Genomic DNA, 17,188 nt, shown 5'->3' with positions numbered 1-17,188 from the left:
GAGCTTGCAGTGAGCTGAGATCCAGCCACTGCACTCCAGCCTGGGCGACAGAGCGAGACTCCGTCTCAAAAAAAAAAAAAAAAAAAAAAAGAAAGGCCCTCTCACACAAACCAAGACAGAGAGGCTGGCAAAGTTCATGAGAAGGAATTTTCAAGAAAATGCATTTGTGTAAAAAAGCAAAAAAAAAATTTTTTGCTTCTTAATATACAGAGTATCTCTGGAAGGACTCAAAGGAACTGATGTCACTGATTGCCGCAGGCTGGTCTGGTCTCCCAAGTGCTAGGTAGGTAACCTATTTTAAAGACGACCTCTTCCCCAAATGCTCTAAGTATCAAAGACGACTTCCACTGTGACCACTGGGTATCTCCTCCCTCTCTTGGGGCTCTTCCTGAGAATGCCCCAGTACTCAATTCCTGGACTCTTTTCCCCTCCTTTTTAATTCCTTCACCATCATTTAGTGAATCTTCAGGGAAACAAAGATTAATGTATCAATATTTAGTCCTATATGCTAATATTTTTAATTCCCAATTTTAGAATGGATATTGTAAGTGAAACTGAACTATAGTTTTCTGTCCTGTTTCCAACATATTTCAATAGCAATGTTTCTGAATTTGGGAAAATAATTTGAAAGTTCCTCTTCTTAAGTTCTGGAACAGCTGAACAGAGGCAGAGTATGTACTCACAGTAGATCTCAAAGAATTCAATCATGAATTCCAGGTTTGACAATATTTTAACCACTTTTTCAACTTCTGTTGTTGCTGATGTATATCGATTCTTTTCTAGAATTAATTTTGATAAGTCTTGTTTTCCTAGAAAATTACCAATTTCTTTGGATATTCTAACATTTTTCAGAGTTGTAGAAAAGGTTCCTTTATAATAAGTGAAATTCTTCAGTATCTGGTATTTCCCCCTCATTTGTCTGTGTTTTCTCTCCCTTCCCCCTGGCAACACCTAGTAGCTTATCTATTTCATTGCCTCTCTTCTCACTTCCTGGGGGAAAAATAAAACCCACCAAAGTTTTGGATTTACCATTTCTACTGTTTTCAAATTCATTATTTTCTGCCTTTAGCTTTACTAACTCCTTACATTATTATTCATTCCTGAGATTTATTTTGTTCCCTTTTCTAAACTATTAATGTTTAATGCATTCCTTGTCATTCTTGTTTAATAATGTGTTTAAGGGTACAAATTTCCTAGAGCACCAAAAAGCAGTGTAACATAGGTTCTGACACACAGCTTATTATCAGTAATTTCTAGATACACTGCAATTTTTGTTTGTAATTTTCTTTGATCCAAGAATTTTATAGGTTCCACATGTTTGTATATTTTGTTTGCTTCTATTTTTATTGCTCTACATTAGAACCATAGCCTAGAAAGATGTTAGTCTGGTTTATTCAAATGTTATGCATTGCCCAACGCTGAGAAAATAATTTACCTCATAGTCATCACACACTGGAATAGTTACAATAATATCCTAGCACATAGCTGTTACGTATCCTGAAAAAGGGATTAAAACAGCTATAATATGGGCTAATGGAGGTGCTGTATTTTTTTTTTTTTTTTGAGACGGAGTCTCACTCTGTCGCCCAGGCTAGAATGCAGTGGCACAATGTCTGCTCACTGCAAGCTCCGACCCCCTGGGGTTCACACCATTCTCCTGCCTCAGCCTCCCGAGTAGCTGGGACTACAGGCGCCTGCCACCACGCCTGGCTAATTTTTTTGTATTTTTAGTAGAGACGGGGTTTCACCGTGTTCGCCAGGATGGTCTTGATCTCCTGACCTCGTGATCTGCCCGCCTTGGCTTCCCAAAGTGCTGGGATTACAGGCCTCAAGTGAGCCACGGTGCCTGGCCATGGAGGTGCTGTATATTAAGATATGTACCTTTTTTTTCCCTACTTATTGTGTAATTAATGAATGGCCTAAGAGAGTTAAGTGATGAAGTCGTCTCTGTCATGCCTGTGTTTCTATTAATTTAGCTCAGATTTTCACCTATGTATTTTGGGGTTCTGGTAATCATTTGGTGTCCTATCATTAAAAATAAAATTTTAAAATATGAAAATAAGCCGGGCGCGGTGGCTCAAGCCCGTAATCCCAGTACTTTGGGAGGCCGAGTCGGGCGGATCACGAGGTCAGGAGATCGAGACCATCCTGGCTAACCCGGTGAAACCCCGTCTCTACTAAAAAATACAAAAAGCTAGCCGGGCGAGGTGGCGGGCGCCTGTAGTCCCAGCTACTCGGGAGGCTGAGGCAGGAGAACGGCGTAAACCCGGGAGGCGGAGTTTGCAGTGAGCTGAGATCCGGCCACTGCACTCCAGCCTGGGCGGCAGAGCGAGACTCCGTCTCAAAAAAAAAAAAAAAAAAAAAGAAAAGAAAAGAAAATAAAAATAATTGCCTTTCAAATGGCAATTGGTAAGTGAACTAGAACAACCACTTCTGAAGAACAAAGTGTGTGATTAGACCTGGAGACTCTGTCCATGATGCAGATCAGTAAAGAAAGGAGAGGTGAGGCAGCAAGTGATTATACATACGAAAAACCATGAAACCGGATCCCTACCTCGTAACACATGACTGCTGGTGGCTTAAAGATTACTTTAAACACTTGAAAACAACAGAGAAAAATATTTTTATGACCCCAGCTAGAGAAGAATTTCTTAAGGAAGACACAAAAAGAGCCGGGCATGGGGGCTCATGCCTGTAATCCCAGCACTTTGGGAGGCTGAGGCAGGCAGATCACAAGGTCAGGAGATTGAGACCATCCTGGCTAACATGGTGAAACTCTGCCTCTACTAAAAATACAAAAAAAAATTAGCCGGGCGCGGTGGCGGGCACCTGTAGTTCCAGCTACTTGAGAGGCTGAGGCAGGAGAATAGCATGAACCCGGGAGGCGGAGCTTGCAGTGAGCCGAGATCGTGCCACCGCACTCCAGCCTGGGTGACAGAGCGAGACTCCGTCTCAAAAACAACAACAACAACAAAAAGACACAAAGAGTACAAAGCATACAAAAAAAAAAAAAAACAAAAGGACTGGTAAATTCAACTGCTTTAAAATTAGGAGCCTCTGCTATTCACGGAGATACAATATCAAGAGAGTGAAGAAATACCATCAAGTAGAAGGTATGTGCCACTTATACAATAGAATCCATGATATATAATGATATCCTAAAATAACTAAGAAAAAAATCCACTAGAAATTAAACAAAAGATGAATAGGTACTTCACAGAAGAACCAAAAAAGCGTAAATATAAAAAGATGCATGACCTCATCAGCAATCAGGAAAATGTTACATTAAAACCACAATGAGATTTTTCTTTTTTTTTTTTAAGACAGGATCTTGCTCTGTTGCCCTGGCTGGAGTGTGGTGGTGTGATCACAGCTCACTGCAGCTGTAAACTCCTGGGCTTAATCAATCCTCAGCCTCCCAAATATCTGAGACCACAGCTACGTGCCACCATGCCCAGATAATTAAAAAAAAAAAAAATCTTTTTGTAGATACAGAGTCTTGCTCTGTTGCCCAGGCTGGTCTCGAACTCCTGGCTTCGAAAGATCTTCCTATCTAAGGCTACCAAAGTGCTGGGATTTCAGGAGCAAGCCACCATGCCTGGCCAAATACCACTTTTATATTTACCAAACTGATGGCACAATTTTTTTTTTTTTTTTTTTTTTGAGACGGAGTCTCGCTCTGTCGCCAGGCGTAGTGCAGTGGCGCGATCTCGGCTCACTGCAACCTCCACCTCCCAGGTTCAAGCGATTCTCCTGTGATGGCACAAATTTCAAAAAATCAGAGAAAATCAAATTTTGATGAAGATGCTACATTATTTGTGTTCTCTTACATGCTTCTGATGGAAATATAAATTAGCACACCTGCTCTGAAAATAATTTGGCCTTCTCTAATGAACAAGGAGGATGTGTAGACAGACTCTGTGATACCAGAATTCTAAGTATATGTATTTAAGAAACTCTTCATAAGTGTGCCAAGGATACACACAGGACAATTCACAGAAGTCATGTTTACAATACAAAAAGCAATCTGGGCCCGGCATGGTGGCTCAAGCCTGTAATCCCAGCACTTTGGGAGGCTGAGACAGGCGGATCACAAGGTCAGGAGATCGAGACCATCCTGGCTAACACGGTGAAACCCCGTCTCTACTAAAAAATACAAAAAGCTAGCCGGGCGAGGTGGCGGGCGCCTGTAGTCCCAGCTACTCAGGAGGCTGAGGCAGGAGAATGGCGTAAACCCGGGAGGCGGAGCTTGCAGTGAGCTGAGATCCGGCCACTGCACTCCAGCCTGGGCGACAGAGCGAGACTCCGTCTCGGAAAAAAAAAAAAAAAAACAAAAGGCAATCCAAATGTCTCTGAATCACAGAATAAATACAGAGTGGCATATTCACATAATGGGATATTATATATTCTTGAAAATGGACATAGGAGTGAAGGTGAATTACAGCAAAATACATCAACATGGAACACAACGTAGGTAAAAGAAAGCAAAGTGGCTGGGCATGGTGGCTCACAACTGTAATCCCAGTACTCTGGGAGGCTGAGGCGGGCGGATCACTTGAGGTCAGGAGTTCGGCACCAGCCTGGCCAACATGGTGAAACCCCGTCTCTACTAAAAACACAAAGATTAGCCGGGTGTGGTGGTGCACGCCTGTAATCCCAGATACTTGGGAGGCTGAGGCAGGAGAATCACTTGAATCCAGGAGGCTGAGGATGCAGTAAACTGAGATCCCACCACTGCACTCCAGCCTGGGTAACAAGAGCGAAACTCTGTCTCAAAAAGAAAAAGAAAAAGAAAAGAAAAAGAAAGCAAAAGCCAATAGGAGAATACACACAACATGAGTTCATTTACACAATTTTTTAAACTTTACACTACATTGGCGGGGCACGGTGGCTCATGCCTGTAATCCCAGCACTTTGGGAGGCCGAGGTGGGTGGACTACTTGAGGTTAGGAGTTCAAGACCAGCCTGGCCAACATGGTAGAACCCAGTCTCTACTAAAAATACAAAAATTAGCTGGGCATGGTGGCACATGCCTGTAATCCTTGCTACTCGGGAGGCTGAGGCACAAGAATCGCTTGAACTTGGGAGGCAGAGGTTACAGTGAGCCAAGATTACACTACTGTACTCCAGCCTGGGAGACAGTGCGAGACTCAGTCTCAAACAAACAAAAAACACAAAAGAAACAAAAAACAGACCAAAAAAACCCTTTACACTACATTGATGAGGGATCCATATGTGGTAAAATTATACAGACAAGCAAGAAAATAATAACACAAAATCCTTGTTAGTGGTTACCCAGTAGGTGGGCAATGAAGAAGGGGAATCAGGTTGAGGAGGTGCACAAAATGGGACTGATTTAAAGGTATGGTTGAAGATCTGTTTCTTGAAGCAGGTAGTATAAGGGTGCTCATCTCATATATATATTTATATGCTAAACATGGAACATTCTTTTGTATGTAGTCAGTATTTAATAAAAATTAAAAACTAAATTTCAAAAAATTGCTTAGTTTTAGCTGAGTAATACAACAAAGCAGTTTTCTAAAAATGTAAAATAAGAGTAGCAACAATGTGTGTGTGTGTGTGTGTTTTAAGAGATGGAGTCTTGCTCTGTCACTCAAGCCGCAGTGCAGTGGCATGAACATGGTTCACTGCAGCCTCGCCCTCTCCGGCTCAAGCAATCATCCAGCCTCAGCCCCCCAAGTAGCTAGGACTAGAGGTGTGCACCACCACACCTGGCTAACTTCTGTATGTAGAGAGAGGGTTTTGCCATGTTGCCCAGGCTGGTCTTGAACTCCTGAGCTCAGCAATCTGCCTGCCTTGGCCACCCAAAGTGCTGGGATTACAGGCTTGAGCCACCATGCCCAGCCAACAATGTGGTTTTTATGATCAAATATTTCAAAGACAAACTAAGAATTTTCCCATCTCCCAAACTCAAGGTTCTGGTGCTCAAGATTCCTAGAATCAGAGCAACATCAGGAAAAATTAATTTAGTGTTAAAATGAATTTGGTACTAACAAAATTAACTTATCAGATTTTACTAGGTATCTACCACATGTAAGGTGAATTTCCGTATGTTCCTTTGTTACCTTCCCATATGGAAAGTACTATGAATGACTGGCTCCAAGGGAACTTATGCAAAGAAAGCTATTTGATGTTATAAATTTAGGTTCTAAGGCTAGTTCAGTCCCTTATTCACTAGATGAGCGAACAAGCCACAAAATCTTAAGAGAGCTTTACCCTACTTATGTATAAGATAGATTTTGAAAACAGCTACTTCAGCCTGGCACAGTGGCTCACACCTGTAATCCTAGCACTTTGGGAGGCCGCGGAGGGTGGATCACCTGAGGTCGGGAGTTCCAGACTAGCCTGACCAACATGGAGAAACCACGTCTCTAGTAAAAATACAAAAAAATTAGCTGGGTGTGGTAGCAGGCACCTGTAATCCCAGCTGCTCGGGAGGCTGAAGCAGGGGAATCACTTGAATCAGGGAGGCGGAGGTTGTGGTGAGCCGAGGTGGTGCCAATGCACTCCAGCCTAGGCAACAAGAGCAAAACTCTTGTCTCAAAAAAAAAAAAAAAAAAAGAAGAAACGAAAAAAAGAAAACAGCTACTTCACAGGACTGTTGTGAAAAGTACATGAAATAATATACGATAAAGTGTGTGTAGAATTTGACTCCAGGAGCTACACTACCTAATCCCAATCCAGCAGTACCACTCACTGAGTCTAGGTAACTTGACCTCCCTGACACACCTGTCACCTCTACAATGAAAGGATGCTTGACATACAGAGTGCACGGAACAGCAGCTGGCACACAATAAACTCCAGACGTGTGATTGTGATTCTGGCTGATGTTACTGTTAAATTCTCTCACAAAGGCCTAATTTGTACCCAAGTTTATATTTTCTGCAAATGGGTCCAGGCTATGCTGTAAGTTTAACCCACTTAAAATACTTGGTTTCTTGGTGAGTTTTCTAAAATAGCATAATGAATCATTGGCACAATGAAAAACGTACTTTAGCTGGGTATGGTGGTGTGTGCCTGTAATCCCAGCTCCCTGGAAGGCAGGTTGGAATCCTCGAAGGAGGATGCTTGAACCCAGGAGTCTGAGACCAGCTTGGGCAAGATAGTGAGACCTCGATTCTAAAAACAAACAATCAATCTCTAAAATACACTCTACTATTCTCAGTTTATAATGTATTCTAAATATCAAGCTGTATTATTTCTTGCCAAAACAAAAGTCTGGCAAGAAATTTAAATAAAGAAGCAACAATACTGAAAGCCTTTTTTTTTTTTTTTTAAATTTCTTCTATCTCTTTTGAAATCTAAAAATAAACAAACATATATACATTTTTATTCTCAATTTTTTTTTTTTGGAGACAGAGTTTCTCTCTTGTTGCCCAGGCTGGAGTGCAGTGGTGCCATCTTGGCTCACTGCAACTTCCACCTCCCGGGTTCAAGTGATTCTCCTGCCTTAGCTTCCCAAGTAGCTGGGATTACAGGCATGCGCCATGACGCCTGGCTAGTTTTTTTGTATTTTTAGTAGAGACTGAGTTTCACCATGTTCATGAGAGTGGTCTCGAATTCCTGACCTCAGGTGATCCATCCACCTCGGCCTCCCAAAGTGCTGGGATTACAGGTGTGAGCCACCGTGCTTGGTTTATTCTTAATATTTTAAATATGTATAATCAGGCTGGGGGCAGTGACTCATGCCTATAATCCCAGGGCTTTAGGAGGCCAAGAGGGAGGACTGCTTGAGCCCAGAAGTTCCAGGCTGCAGTGAGCTATGATCACAACACTGCACTTCACCTTGGACTACAAAGTAAGACCGTGTCTCAATCAATCAAATCAATCAATTAATCAACATAAGAACTGCCTGTCTTGGATTCATTTGCCATCCCCTATTTGTATTAATTTATCAGATTTATGACACTGATCTGAATGTAGACACTTGATTATAAATAACAAGCAAGACTGTAACAACTATTTTTACAGTGGTTACTACTTTTGTTAAAGGCCTAAAAAGTCAATATAAGAAAATGAAAGAGAAAGGTAGTTAAAAAAAAGAAAAGAAAAAGATGAAAAAAGTTGTTAAACGAAAAGGATTTCCAAAATAACTTGTGCTTCACCCAACAGAGAAAGGAGGCCAGGAACTGGCCACTAAGGCATTCCTAGGAAGAGTTCCAGAGAGCGAGAAAATACTCAGCAGTGGCAGTGGCAGCTGTCTATGAAACTTAGAATATTTGGGGAAGGGATCGTCTTTAAAATAGGTTACTTTGCCGGGCGTAGTGGCTCACACCTGTAATTCAGCACTTTGGAAGGCCCAAGTGGGTGGATCACTTGAGGTCAGGAGTTCGAGACCAGCCTGGCCAACATGGTAAAACCTCGTCTCTATTAAAAATACAAAAATCAGCTGGGTGTGGCAGCGGGCACCTGTAATCCCAGCTACTCGGGAGGCTGAGGCAGAAGAATCACTTGAACTCGGGAGGCAGAGGTTGCAGTGAGCTGAGATGGCACAACTGCACACCAGCCTGGCCGACAGAGGGAGGCTCGTCTCATAAATAAGTAAAATAGGTTACTTTAGTTGGGTGTAGTGGTGCGCACCTGTAGTCCCAGCTACCTCAGGAGCCTGAGGTGGAAAGATACTTGAGCCTAGGAATTCGAGGCTGCAGTGAGCTCTGGTCTTGCTGCTACATTTCAGCCTGGGCAACAGGATAAGACCCCATCAATCAATCACTCACTCAATAAAAAATAAATAAAATAGGTTACCTTTTGGAAGAGGAGAGAAATTAAGAACTTTGGGGGAAACTGAAGGCAGACTAGGAGCCATTCTCATCTAGAGTGTATACTGGGAATGCCACATCTCTAGATCCGCCAAGATAGGACCTCTAGAGAGGAAAGTACTGTGAAGGAAATACAAACTCCACAAATGTTTCTAATGCACAAGAAGGGCTGAAAACTACTGGCTTAAGAAAACCAAATCAACAGTGCCCAAAATAACCCAGTGGTGGCAGCAGTAAAAGTAATTACATGATAGACCACATGAAAAGGATGAACTGGTTCTCCTTGCTTTCAAATTATAAGGTTCCCTGATATGTCCCATGACCAAGATTCCCTAGGACGCCAAAAAAGGCCACTACTGCTACTGCTAGAGAGCTCTAAGCACTAACAGTGGCTCCAAAGCAAATACTAGCTTTAAAAAGAAAACAGCCTCCCTCTTCCTGGGTAGCTGTCTGGTGCTTGAGGGGTATCGGAGTGGACCAGGCTTGCGGGGCACAATGAATAACCCTATACCTTCCCATTTGAAATTAGAAGCAAAAAAGGCTGCTAAAATACTAATTCACAGAAATGACTTCCAGAAATGACCTGATAAGATTATTCCTGACTGAACTGGATTCTGAATTCTTCTAGTTTTCTTTAATATCTGGCTACAACTTGCCAGTGAAGAATGAACTGCTCAGTTTCAGAAGCCCTATAAACCAAAGCTGATAACTTGATGTAAATTTCGAGTCTCATGCCTGATGTGTAGGCCACCCAGAGAATTCACCAGAATGCCAGATGCCACAACCAGAGACATTCAAACTGCAAACCAGGACGAGAAGTTGTGGACTGCACATTGTGGACAGCTTTTCCCAAGACTGTCAGAACAATGAGACTTCCCAACAAGGCTTTTACCCCTCTTAATTTTTCCTCACTAATGCCCACGTCTTTCACTTTGGCAGGATCATGCTGCAGCTAAAATTTCACAGTCAGTAGCTTCTGTGAGTAACTTGCACTCCCTGCTTTATACTTAGCCTGGTCATGGAATGCTGGATTGCCTCTTAAACAGGGAGGAATCTGTGCAGTTCGACACTTCTCGTTGCGATTTGGGTATGGTAGAGCAGATCACTTGGTTAAAATTGGCAGACTCCTTGTTTGGCTATACAATTGTAGTTGATTTGGTTCATAAAAACCCTGGCTAAGGACCATACTCTATATGCTTGGTGTGATCCTCATGACAGTCATAATGGTAGTCTCTCTGGCATGCTGTATCCTCCGAAAGTGTTAAATGTCTCCATGTAGCCACCTATCAGATGTCAAATGGTTTCTCTCTGGCTAAAACAACAAAAACTCAAAAGAAACACATGATAATGAGAACACCCCATCAATGGCATGCTGAAACAGGAAACCCAAAATGATGGCAACTGAGAACAGCAGGGATATCCTAGGTTTTGGTTACACTCTTACCTAGGTGAAAGCCTGACCAAAAGGGAAGAATTGTTAAATAAAAATTATAGGAAGCCACTGTTTGGGACTAAGTTCCTGCATTAGGCCCCAGGAAACCAGGTTAAAATTAAAAATGGAATAATCCCTGCTAAGGTTCCACATTCCCAAACCTAAATTAAGTTATCTGACCTTCCTAGAAATCAGAAGGAGATAACAGCTAATTTCCCAAACAGCACAGTTTATTACTTATTTTCTGAGACAGTCTCGAGCTGTCGCCCAGGCTAGAGTCCAGTGGTGTGATCTCGGCTCACTGCAACCTCCGCCTCCCAGGTTCAAGTGATTCTCGTGCCTCAGTCTCCCGGGTAGCTGAGGCTATGTCACCATGCTCAGCTAAATTTTGTATTTTTGGTAGAGACGCAGTTTCACCATGTTGGCCAGGCTGGTCTCGAACTCCTGGCCTCAGGTGATCCACCTGCCTTGGCCTCCCAAAGTGCTGCGATTACCGGCGTGTGCCACCGCATCCAGCCCCCGACTGAAGATTTAAACTGTCCTGGCTGGGCGCGCTGGCTCAGGCCGGTAATCCCAGCACTTTGGGAGGCCAAGGCGGGTGGATCACCTGAGGCCAGGAGTTGGAGACCAGCTTGGCCAACATGGTGAAACCCTGTCTCTACTAAAAATACAAAAATTAGCCAGGCATGGTGGCATGCACCTGTAGTCCCAGCTACTCAGGGGGCTGAGGCAGGAGGATCGCTTGAACCCAGGAGGCGGAGGTTGCAGTGAGCTGAGATCACACCACTGCACGCCAGCCTGGACCACAGGGCGAGACTCTGTCTCAAAAAAAAAAAAAAACCCAAAAAACAAAACAAAAAAACCACCTAACCAACTTCAGTTGGCACAATAATAAAGTTCCCACTACTTTAATCCTTACCAAAAAAATGTAGTGTGAAGTAACCTGATGTTAACTAATCAGTTACTTTTCTATGTGGGGTAGTCTATTGTGGTCTGTTGTTCTGTCTCCCTGTCCCTGCCTTACAAAGAAAAGGAACTCTGAAAAGACCAGTACACGATTTGTTCTTTGCTTCAACTTTTTTTTGAGACAGGCAGGGTCTTGCTCTGTTGCCCAGGCTGGAATGCAGGGGCACCATCATAGCTCACTGCAGCCTTCAACTTCTAGGCTCAAGTGGTCCTCCCATCTCAGCCTCCTGAGTAATTGGGACTACAGATACACACCACTACACCTGGTTAATTTATTTAATTTTTATTTGGTAGAGACGGGTCTCTCTATGCTGCCTAGGCTGATCTCAAATTCCTGAGCTCAAGTGATCCTCTCGCCTCAGGCTCCCAAAGTGCTGGGATTACAGGAGTGAGCCATTGTGCCTGGCCTGCCTCAGCCTTCTTCAGCCTTTGCCTGTCTCTAAAGCCAGCTTCTGCTCAGCTCATAGGAGCACTTACTCTATTTCATGGAATGCAGTGTTGCTCTATTTTAGAATCATGATAAGGCCAATGGAAGGAAGGGAGGGAAGGAGGCTGAGGCGGGTATCAGCAGGATTTCCCCACAAAGACCCTGATGAAATCTATAGTCAATAATGCTTTAATAAATCCTACTGGGTATTCTGCATATATTTGTGTTTAATGTTCCTTTTTTTCTTCCTCTGTAAATCTCATTAAAATTTAAAAACACAGGGATTTCCCTTTCTGTCCTACTAAGTCTAGATTTAAGAATGGTGGTTAAATCTTACTCAAAAAATGCTTTACTACTGGGTCAACAGTATCAACTTCGATGAATTCTCCATTGAAAAGTCTTGTTCTTGCCTTGTTTAATATTTTAATTGGATGGAGACATCCATATCCAATTTACATAGCAGCTAATACAAATGACCCATTATTCCAAAATCCCCCAAAAGACTAGAATTAAGGCAGAAAATCAATTAAATGAATTTTAGCAGGAATCAAACAAATTCAGGCAGGAGAAAAAAAAAAACCAATTCCAAGAATGGAATAAAGTAGGCTTCTGTTGAGCGAAACGCCTGTGGGAGTACCCAATGAGGCTGAGGGGATTTACTCTGCAGAAGAGAAAATCAACAAGACCCAAAATAGCAACTTCTAAGGGCTGGTTATGTTTGGAGTGACTATAACTCCATATGACAAAACAGTAAACAGTGTTGTAGAAGTTTCTAGAAGACAGATGCTAGTCTGAAGGGGAAAAGGCTCTAATAACAAAGCCACTGAACACTGAAACAAGATGCTACGGGAAGGAGTGTGTCTCCATCCCTGAACGTGCTCAAGGTTGGCTAACTAACCAGCTATCATAAATACATTTAAAAAATCAATTATTTCATTACATGTTACAAATTTCTTCTTGTTGTTGTTTTGAGACAACATCTTGCTCTGTTGCCTCCTGGGTTCAAGCAATTCTCCTGCCTCAGCCTCCTGAGAAGCTGGGATTATAGGCGTGTGCCACCACGCCCAACTAATTTTTGTATTTTTAGTAGAGACGAGGTTTCACCATGTTGACCAGGCTGGTCTCAACTCCTGACCTCAAGTGATCCACCCACCTTGGCCTGGGCATGGTGGCTCACATGCGTACTCCTAGCAAGTGGAGGCTGAGGCAGGTGGATCACCTGAGGTCAGGAGTTTGAGACCAGACCAGCCTGGCTAACATGGCAAAACCCCCATCTCTACTAAAAATACAAAAATTAGCCAGGTGTAGTGGCAGGAGCCTGTAGTCCTAGCCACTCAGGAAGCTGAGGGAGAAGAATTGCTTGAACCCAAGAGGCGGAGACTGCAGCCAACTCAGATCCCGCTATTGCACTCCAGCCCGGGCGACAGAGCAAGACTCCATCTCAAAAAACCAAAAACAAACAAAAAACTGACCTAAAAGATGTTTAAGAATAGAATAGTATTCCAGATATAGTAGTGAGACATTCAAAGGTATATAGTCAGCTGCTGTGGTGTGCGTTTGTAGACCCAGCTACTTGGGAGGCTGAAGTGGAAGGACTGCTCAAGCCCAGGAGTTCAAGGCCAGCCTGGGCAACAGAGCGAGACCCATCTCTTTAAAAAAAAGTACAAAAACAATGGAGAAAAATAAATCTCTCACCAGAATCTAACGTTTATTAATTCAATGGCTGGAAAAATACAAAGGAAAAATGAAGAGACTTATCTGTGAAAATAATATCAATTTGCAAACATAGTCAACTCACGCTTACTTATATGTGCATTTAGTAAATGTTCATGACCCAGTGTGCAAGCCTGAATATCATGAAACCGATATTTTTTTTTTGTTGTTGTTGTTTTTTGTTTTTTGGAGACTAGTCTCGCTCTGTCGCCCAGGCTGGAGCGCAGTGCTCAGCTCACTGCAATCTCCGCCTCCTGGGTTCATGCCATTCTCCTGCCTCAGCCTCTGGAGCAGCTGGGACTACAGGCACCCGCCATCACGCCCGGCTAATTTTTTATATTTTTAGTAGAGACAGGGTTTCACCGTGTTAGTTAGGATGGTCTCGATCTCCTGACCTCGTGATCCGCCCGCCTTGGCCTCCCAAAGCGCTGGGATTACAGGCGTGAGCCACCGCGCCTGGCCTGCAATGAAACTGATATTTTAACACACGTGTTCAAACACTGCCTGAATGAGCCAGTCCACCTTTTTCAGTAGTGGTGGTAAAAACAGATTGCATACTGCTGATGGCGGAATGTTCCTTACAATGAATGTTAGCTGCTAGGGCATGCTCCACGGCTTTAAATCACTAAGAGAGCTGTTCCTGAAGCAAGTGTAATACAACTAGGAATGGTGCTGAGAAGGAAAAAGTCTGCAAGAATGACTATTCCAAAGAGGGCTGACAAAGTTGCCTGGTACACTCTACATTGTTGCAAAATTGGTGGGGGAGAAAAAAGGGGGCAGGTGCTGGCGGTAACATACTTGGTGAAAAAGAACTGGAAACAAATGTATATAAAATGCTTCTAATTTACTTTATAAGCATATGAAGTTATATACACAATTTTAAACAATGCCCTATAAACTGAAAATATTATACTTATCAAGTTATTTAACTTGGGATACAGCTGGCTTTAGAGTAAGTCTTCTGTGAATGGTTCATACTTGAATGATACTAAAAACAAATCTTAAAGTTTTAATTATTATTATAAGCCAAAATTAATTCAGATACAAATATGCATAATCACACTAGTGGGCTAACCAGACAAACTACCATGCACTAAACTGATAATGATGTGACAAATAATAAAAGAAGAGCAGCAATGCAAAATCATGACCAAAAAAAGGAAATAAAAAAAGAATAAAGGAAGCAAGCAAACAAGAAGGAAAACCCACAGCCAACTCGATACAACACCATAGTAAAAATTTTTCCTGGAAAACTGTTAGGATTACAATTATATCCAGGTACACATGAATAGTGGAAGGTACGTAACATCATAGAATACTCGATTAGAGCCCTCAGTGAACATCCTTGTATGTTAATTTTAGTTCTGAATATCAAATTGTAGTAACCCCTAGTGTATTTATTAGTACCAAATCCTTAGATAGCTGAAGATATGAAAGTTTAAGGAAATAGATAAAATTTACTCTTCAGGACAAAGGACTGGAATTTTTAGATGTTTCACGTCCACCTTGAGAAGCCTTAAGGCCCATTATGGGTTGCAGATCACAAAGAACCACTTGTTGAAATAACATTTTTAGTGCAGAGAAAGTCTATCTCCCTACCCACCTCCCACACACATAACAGGGACAGGGCTTCAAAATTACCAGGATATAAATAACCATGAGGAATACATTAGAAATGTATATAGAGCATTGCACTTATCAAAATATTGCACAACTGTACAGTGCTATGCAGTTTACAAAGCCCTTTTATATGCATTATTTTATTAATACTCACATCCATCATAAGATGAAATTATCTCCCTTTAAAGATGAGAAACCCGGCCGGGCGCGGTGGCTCAAGCCTGTAATCCCAGCACTTTGGGAGGCCGAGGCGGGTGGATCACGAGGTCAGGAGATCGAGACTATCCTGGCTAACATGGTGAAACCCCGTCTCTACTAAAAATACAAAAAACTAGCCGGGCGTGGTGGCGGGCGCCTGTAGTCTCAGCTACTTGGGAGGCTGAGGCGGGAGAATGGCGTGAACCCGGGAGGCGGAGCTTGCAGTGAGCCGAGATCACGCCACTGCACTCCAGCCTGGGAGACACAGTGAGACTCCGTCTCAAAAAAAAAAAAAAAAAAAAGATGAGAAACCCAAGGTCCAGAAAAGTTAAGTGCCTTGTTCAAGGTCAGACATTTGGCTAAATGGCAGAGCCAGGACTTAAATTCAGTACTTCCTGTTCCCAGTTCATGGTCTCTGTACCCCTCAACTACTATAGGTCAAATCTAGAAATCAAATGATGTATGTAAAAAGACTTTGCAAAGTTAAAAAGAACTAGAAAAATTTTATTATGAAGATCATTAATTATTTGCTGATGTCCTACTAGTGAGTGAAATACCTATGTCTGGGCCCAACCTAATTGCTTAGGCATTATTATGTAAGTGTTAGGACTTTCAAAAATCTGCCCAGGTGATTCTAAAAGGCACTAGGGCAAAGACCTGATCTATGTTAAATGATACCAATGGCAATACTGCTTTATGAACATGCTTTTCTACTTTCAGTTTTACTTTAACACTTCCCTTTTATATTAATCATCACTCCTTAATCAGATGTGGTGTTCAATGGTTTAAGGAAGCCAAGTGTTCACTTTAAAATTTTCAGTATTAGCTATAAGAAAGGTACAAATTTGCACAATATCAATTACATGAAAATATTTTTGTACTGTATTATTTTTAAAAAACTCTAGTCAATATTAAGAGTATTCAATAAAAAGTATAGCCGTGCACAACTATATCAATTAAAAAGTACAAAAAAAAGCACAGCCTTTAGTTTGTGCTGTTAAGAACATTTAAAAATAATCTCCAACCGAAAATAACCCAACAATTTTTTATGATATACTAGATTAACTTGCATTCATTTGAGGAATAGGAAGCTTTATGGCATTAAACATAAAATAAAAACAACAGTTGAGGTATTTAAGGGACAAATTAGATGGCAATTAGCACTGACAATCGTTTAAAAAGTACTGGATATTGAACCAATCTTACCTTTTGTAGACTTGTTGGATTCAACTGAGTTTTGTCAATTATTTTTATTGCAACCTAGAAAGAATAAAAAATATTTATGGATTTTAAGAATGTAGTAATTATGGACTGATAAATGCCAAGATATATGGCATTAAGAAGCAAGCAAGCAAGCAGCAAACCTCAAAACCTAAAACTCAGCTGGTTACAAAAAGCAATTTAACTTTGTAATTGTAACTTTATAAAATTGTGTAACTGAAAATAAGGGCTTCCATACCAATGCTTTCTCACTAAACTTCTCTCTACCCTAAATACAAGAGACCCTAATAGGCAGGAATATCATCACCCATATTTGGCTTGAAGTTACAGATAATTGACCTTTGTCTGTCTACAATTCTTTTTTTTTTTTTTTGAGACGGAGTCTCGCTCTGTAGCCCAGGCTGGAGTGCAGTGGCCGGATCTCAGCTCACTGCAAGCTCCGCCTCCCGGGTTTACGCCATTCTCCTGCCTCAGCCTCCCGAGTAGCTGGGATTACAGGAGCCCGCCACCTCGCCTGGCTAGTTTTTTGTATTTTTTAGTAGAGACAGAGTTTCACTGTGTTAGCCAGGATGGTCTCCATCTCCTGACCTCGTGATCCGCCTGTCTCAGCCTCCCAAAGTGCTGGGATTACAGGCTTGAGCCACCGCGCCCGGCCCCCTCTACAATTCTTAAGGATTAAGGGAGAGGGGGAAGTATGTCAGAAGTGTTTGACCCAGAGCAACTCCATCTTGAAAAGGGGCTGGGTAAAATAAGTCTGAGACCTACTGGGCTGCACTCCCAGGAGGTTAGGCATTCTTACTCACAGGGTGAGATAGGAGAAGCTTGGCACAA

At 42.1% G+C, this 17,188-nt stretch overlaps 1 protein-coding gene and 1 long non-coding RNA gene across 48 annotated transcripts in view; one reads left to right on the top strand and one right to left on the bottom strand.

The window, feature by feature from the left end:
- The window catches only part of MARK3 (microtubule affinity regulating kinase 3), a 119,003-nt gene that overhangs the window by 63,752 nt on the left and 38,063 nt on the right, over positions 1 to 17,188 (bottom strand). For 43 of the 47 annotated variants that reach the window (XM_077941936.1, XM_077941940.1, XM_077941943.1 and 40 more), the window contains one exon: positions 16,343 to 16,396. The exons of 3 other annotated variants lie outside the window; for them this stretch is intronic. Coding sequence is in view for 34 of the 44 variants with exons in the window: in XM_015144541.3 (XP_015000027.1) it covers positions 16,343 to 16,396 (54 nt within the window). In the remaining 10 variants the exon portion in view is untranslated. Of the gene's footprint in view, positions 1 to 15,092; positions 15,416 to 16,342; positions 16,397 to 17,188 lie in introns of all 47 variants that reach the window. One more of the 47 variants, XM_077941934.1, reaches the window with a different exon arrangement.
- Positions 7,280 to 9,069, top strand: LOC144330436 (uncharacterized). The gene is made up of 2 exons (XR_013396616.1): positions 7,280 to 7,415; positions 8,592 to 9,069. It is a non-coding gene; the product is annotated as an uncharacterized LOC144330436 (long non-coding RNA).

Source organism: Macaca mulatta, chromosome 7 (assembly GCF_049350105.2).
Source record: "Macaca mulatta isolate MMU2019108-1 chromosome 7, T2T-MMU8v2.0, whole genome shotgun sequence".
Classification (NCBI taxonomy): domain Eukaryota; kingdom Metazoa; phylum Chordata; class Mammalia; order Primates; family Cercopithecidae; genus Macaca; species Macaca mulatta.
Note: the sequence above shows the minus strand (reverse complement) of the source record. Positions and strands in the feature narration are given on the sequence as shown.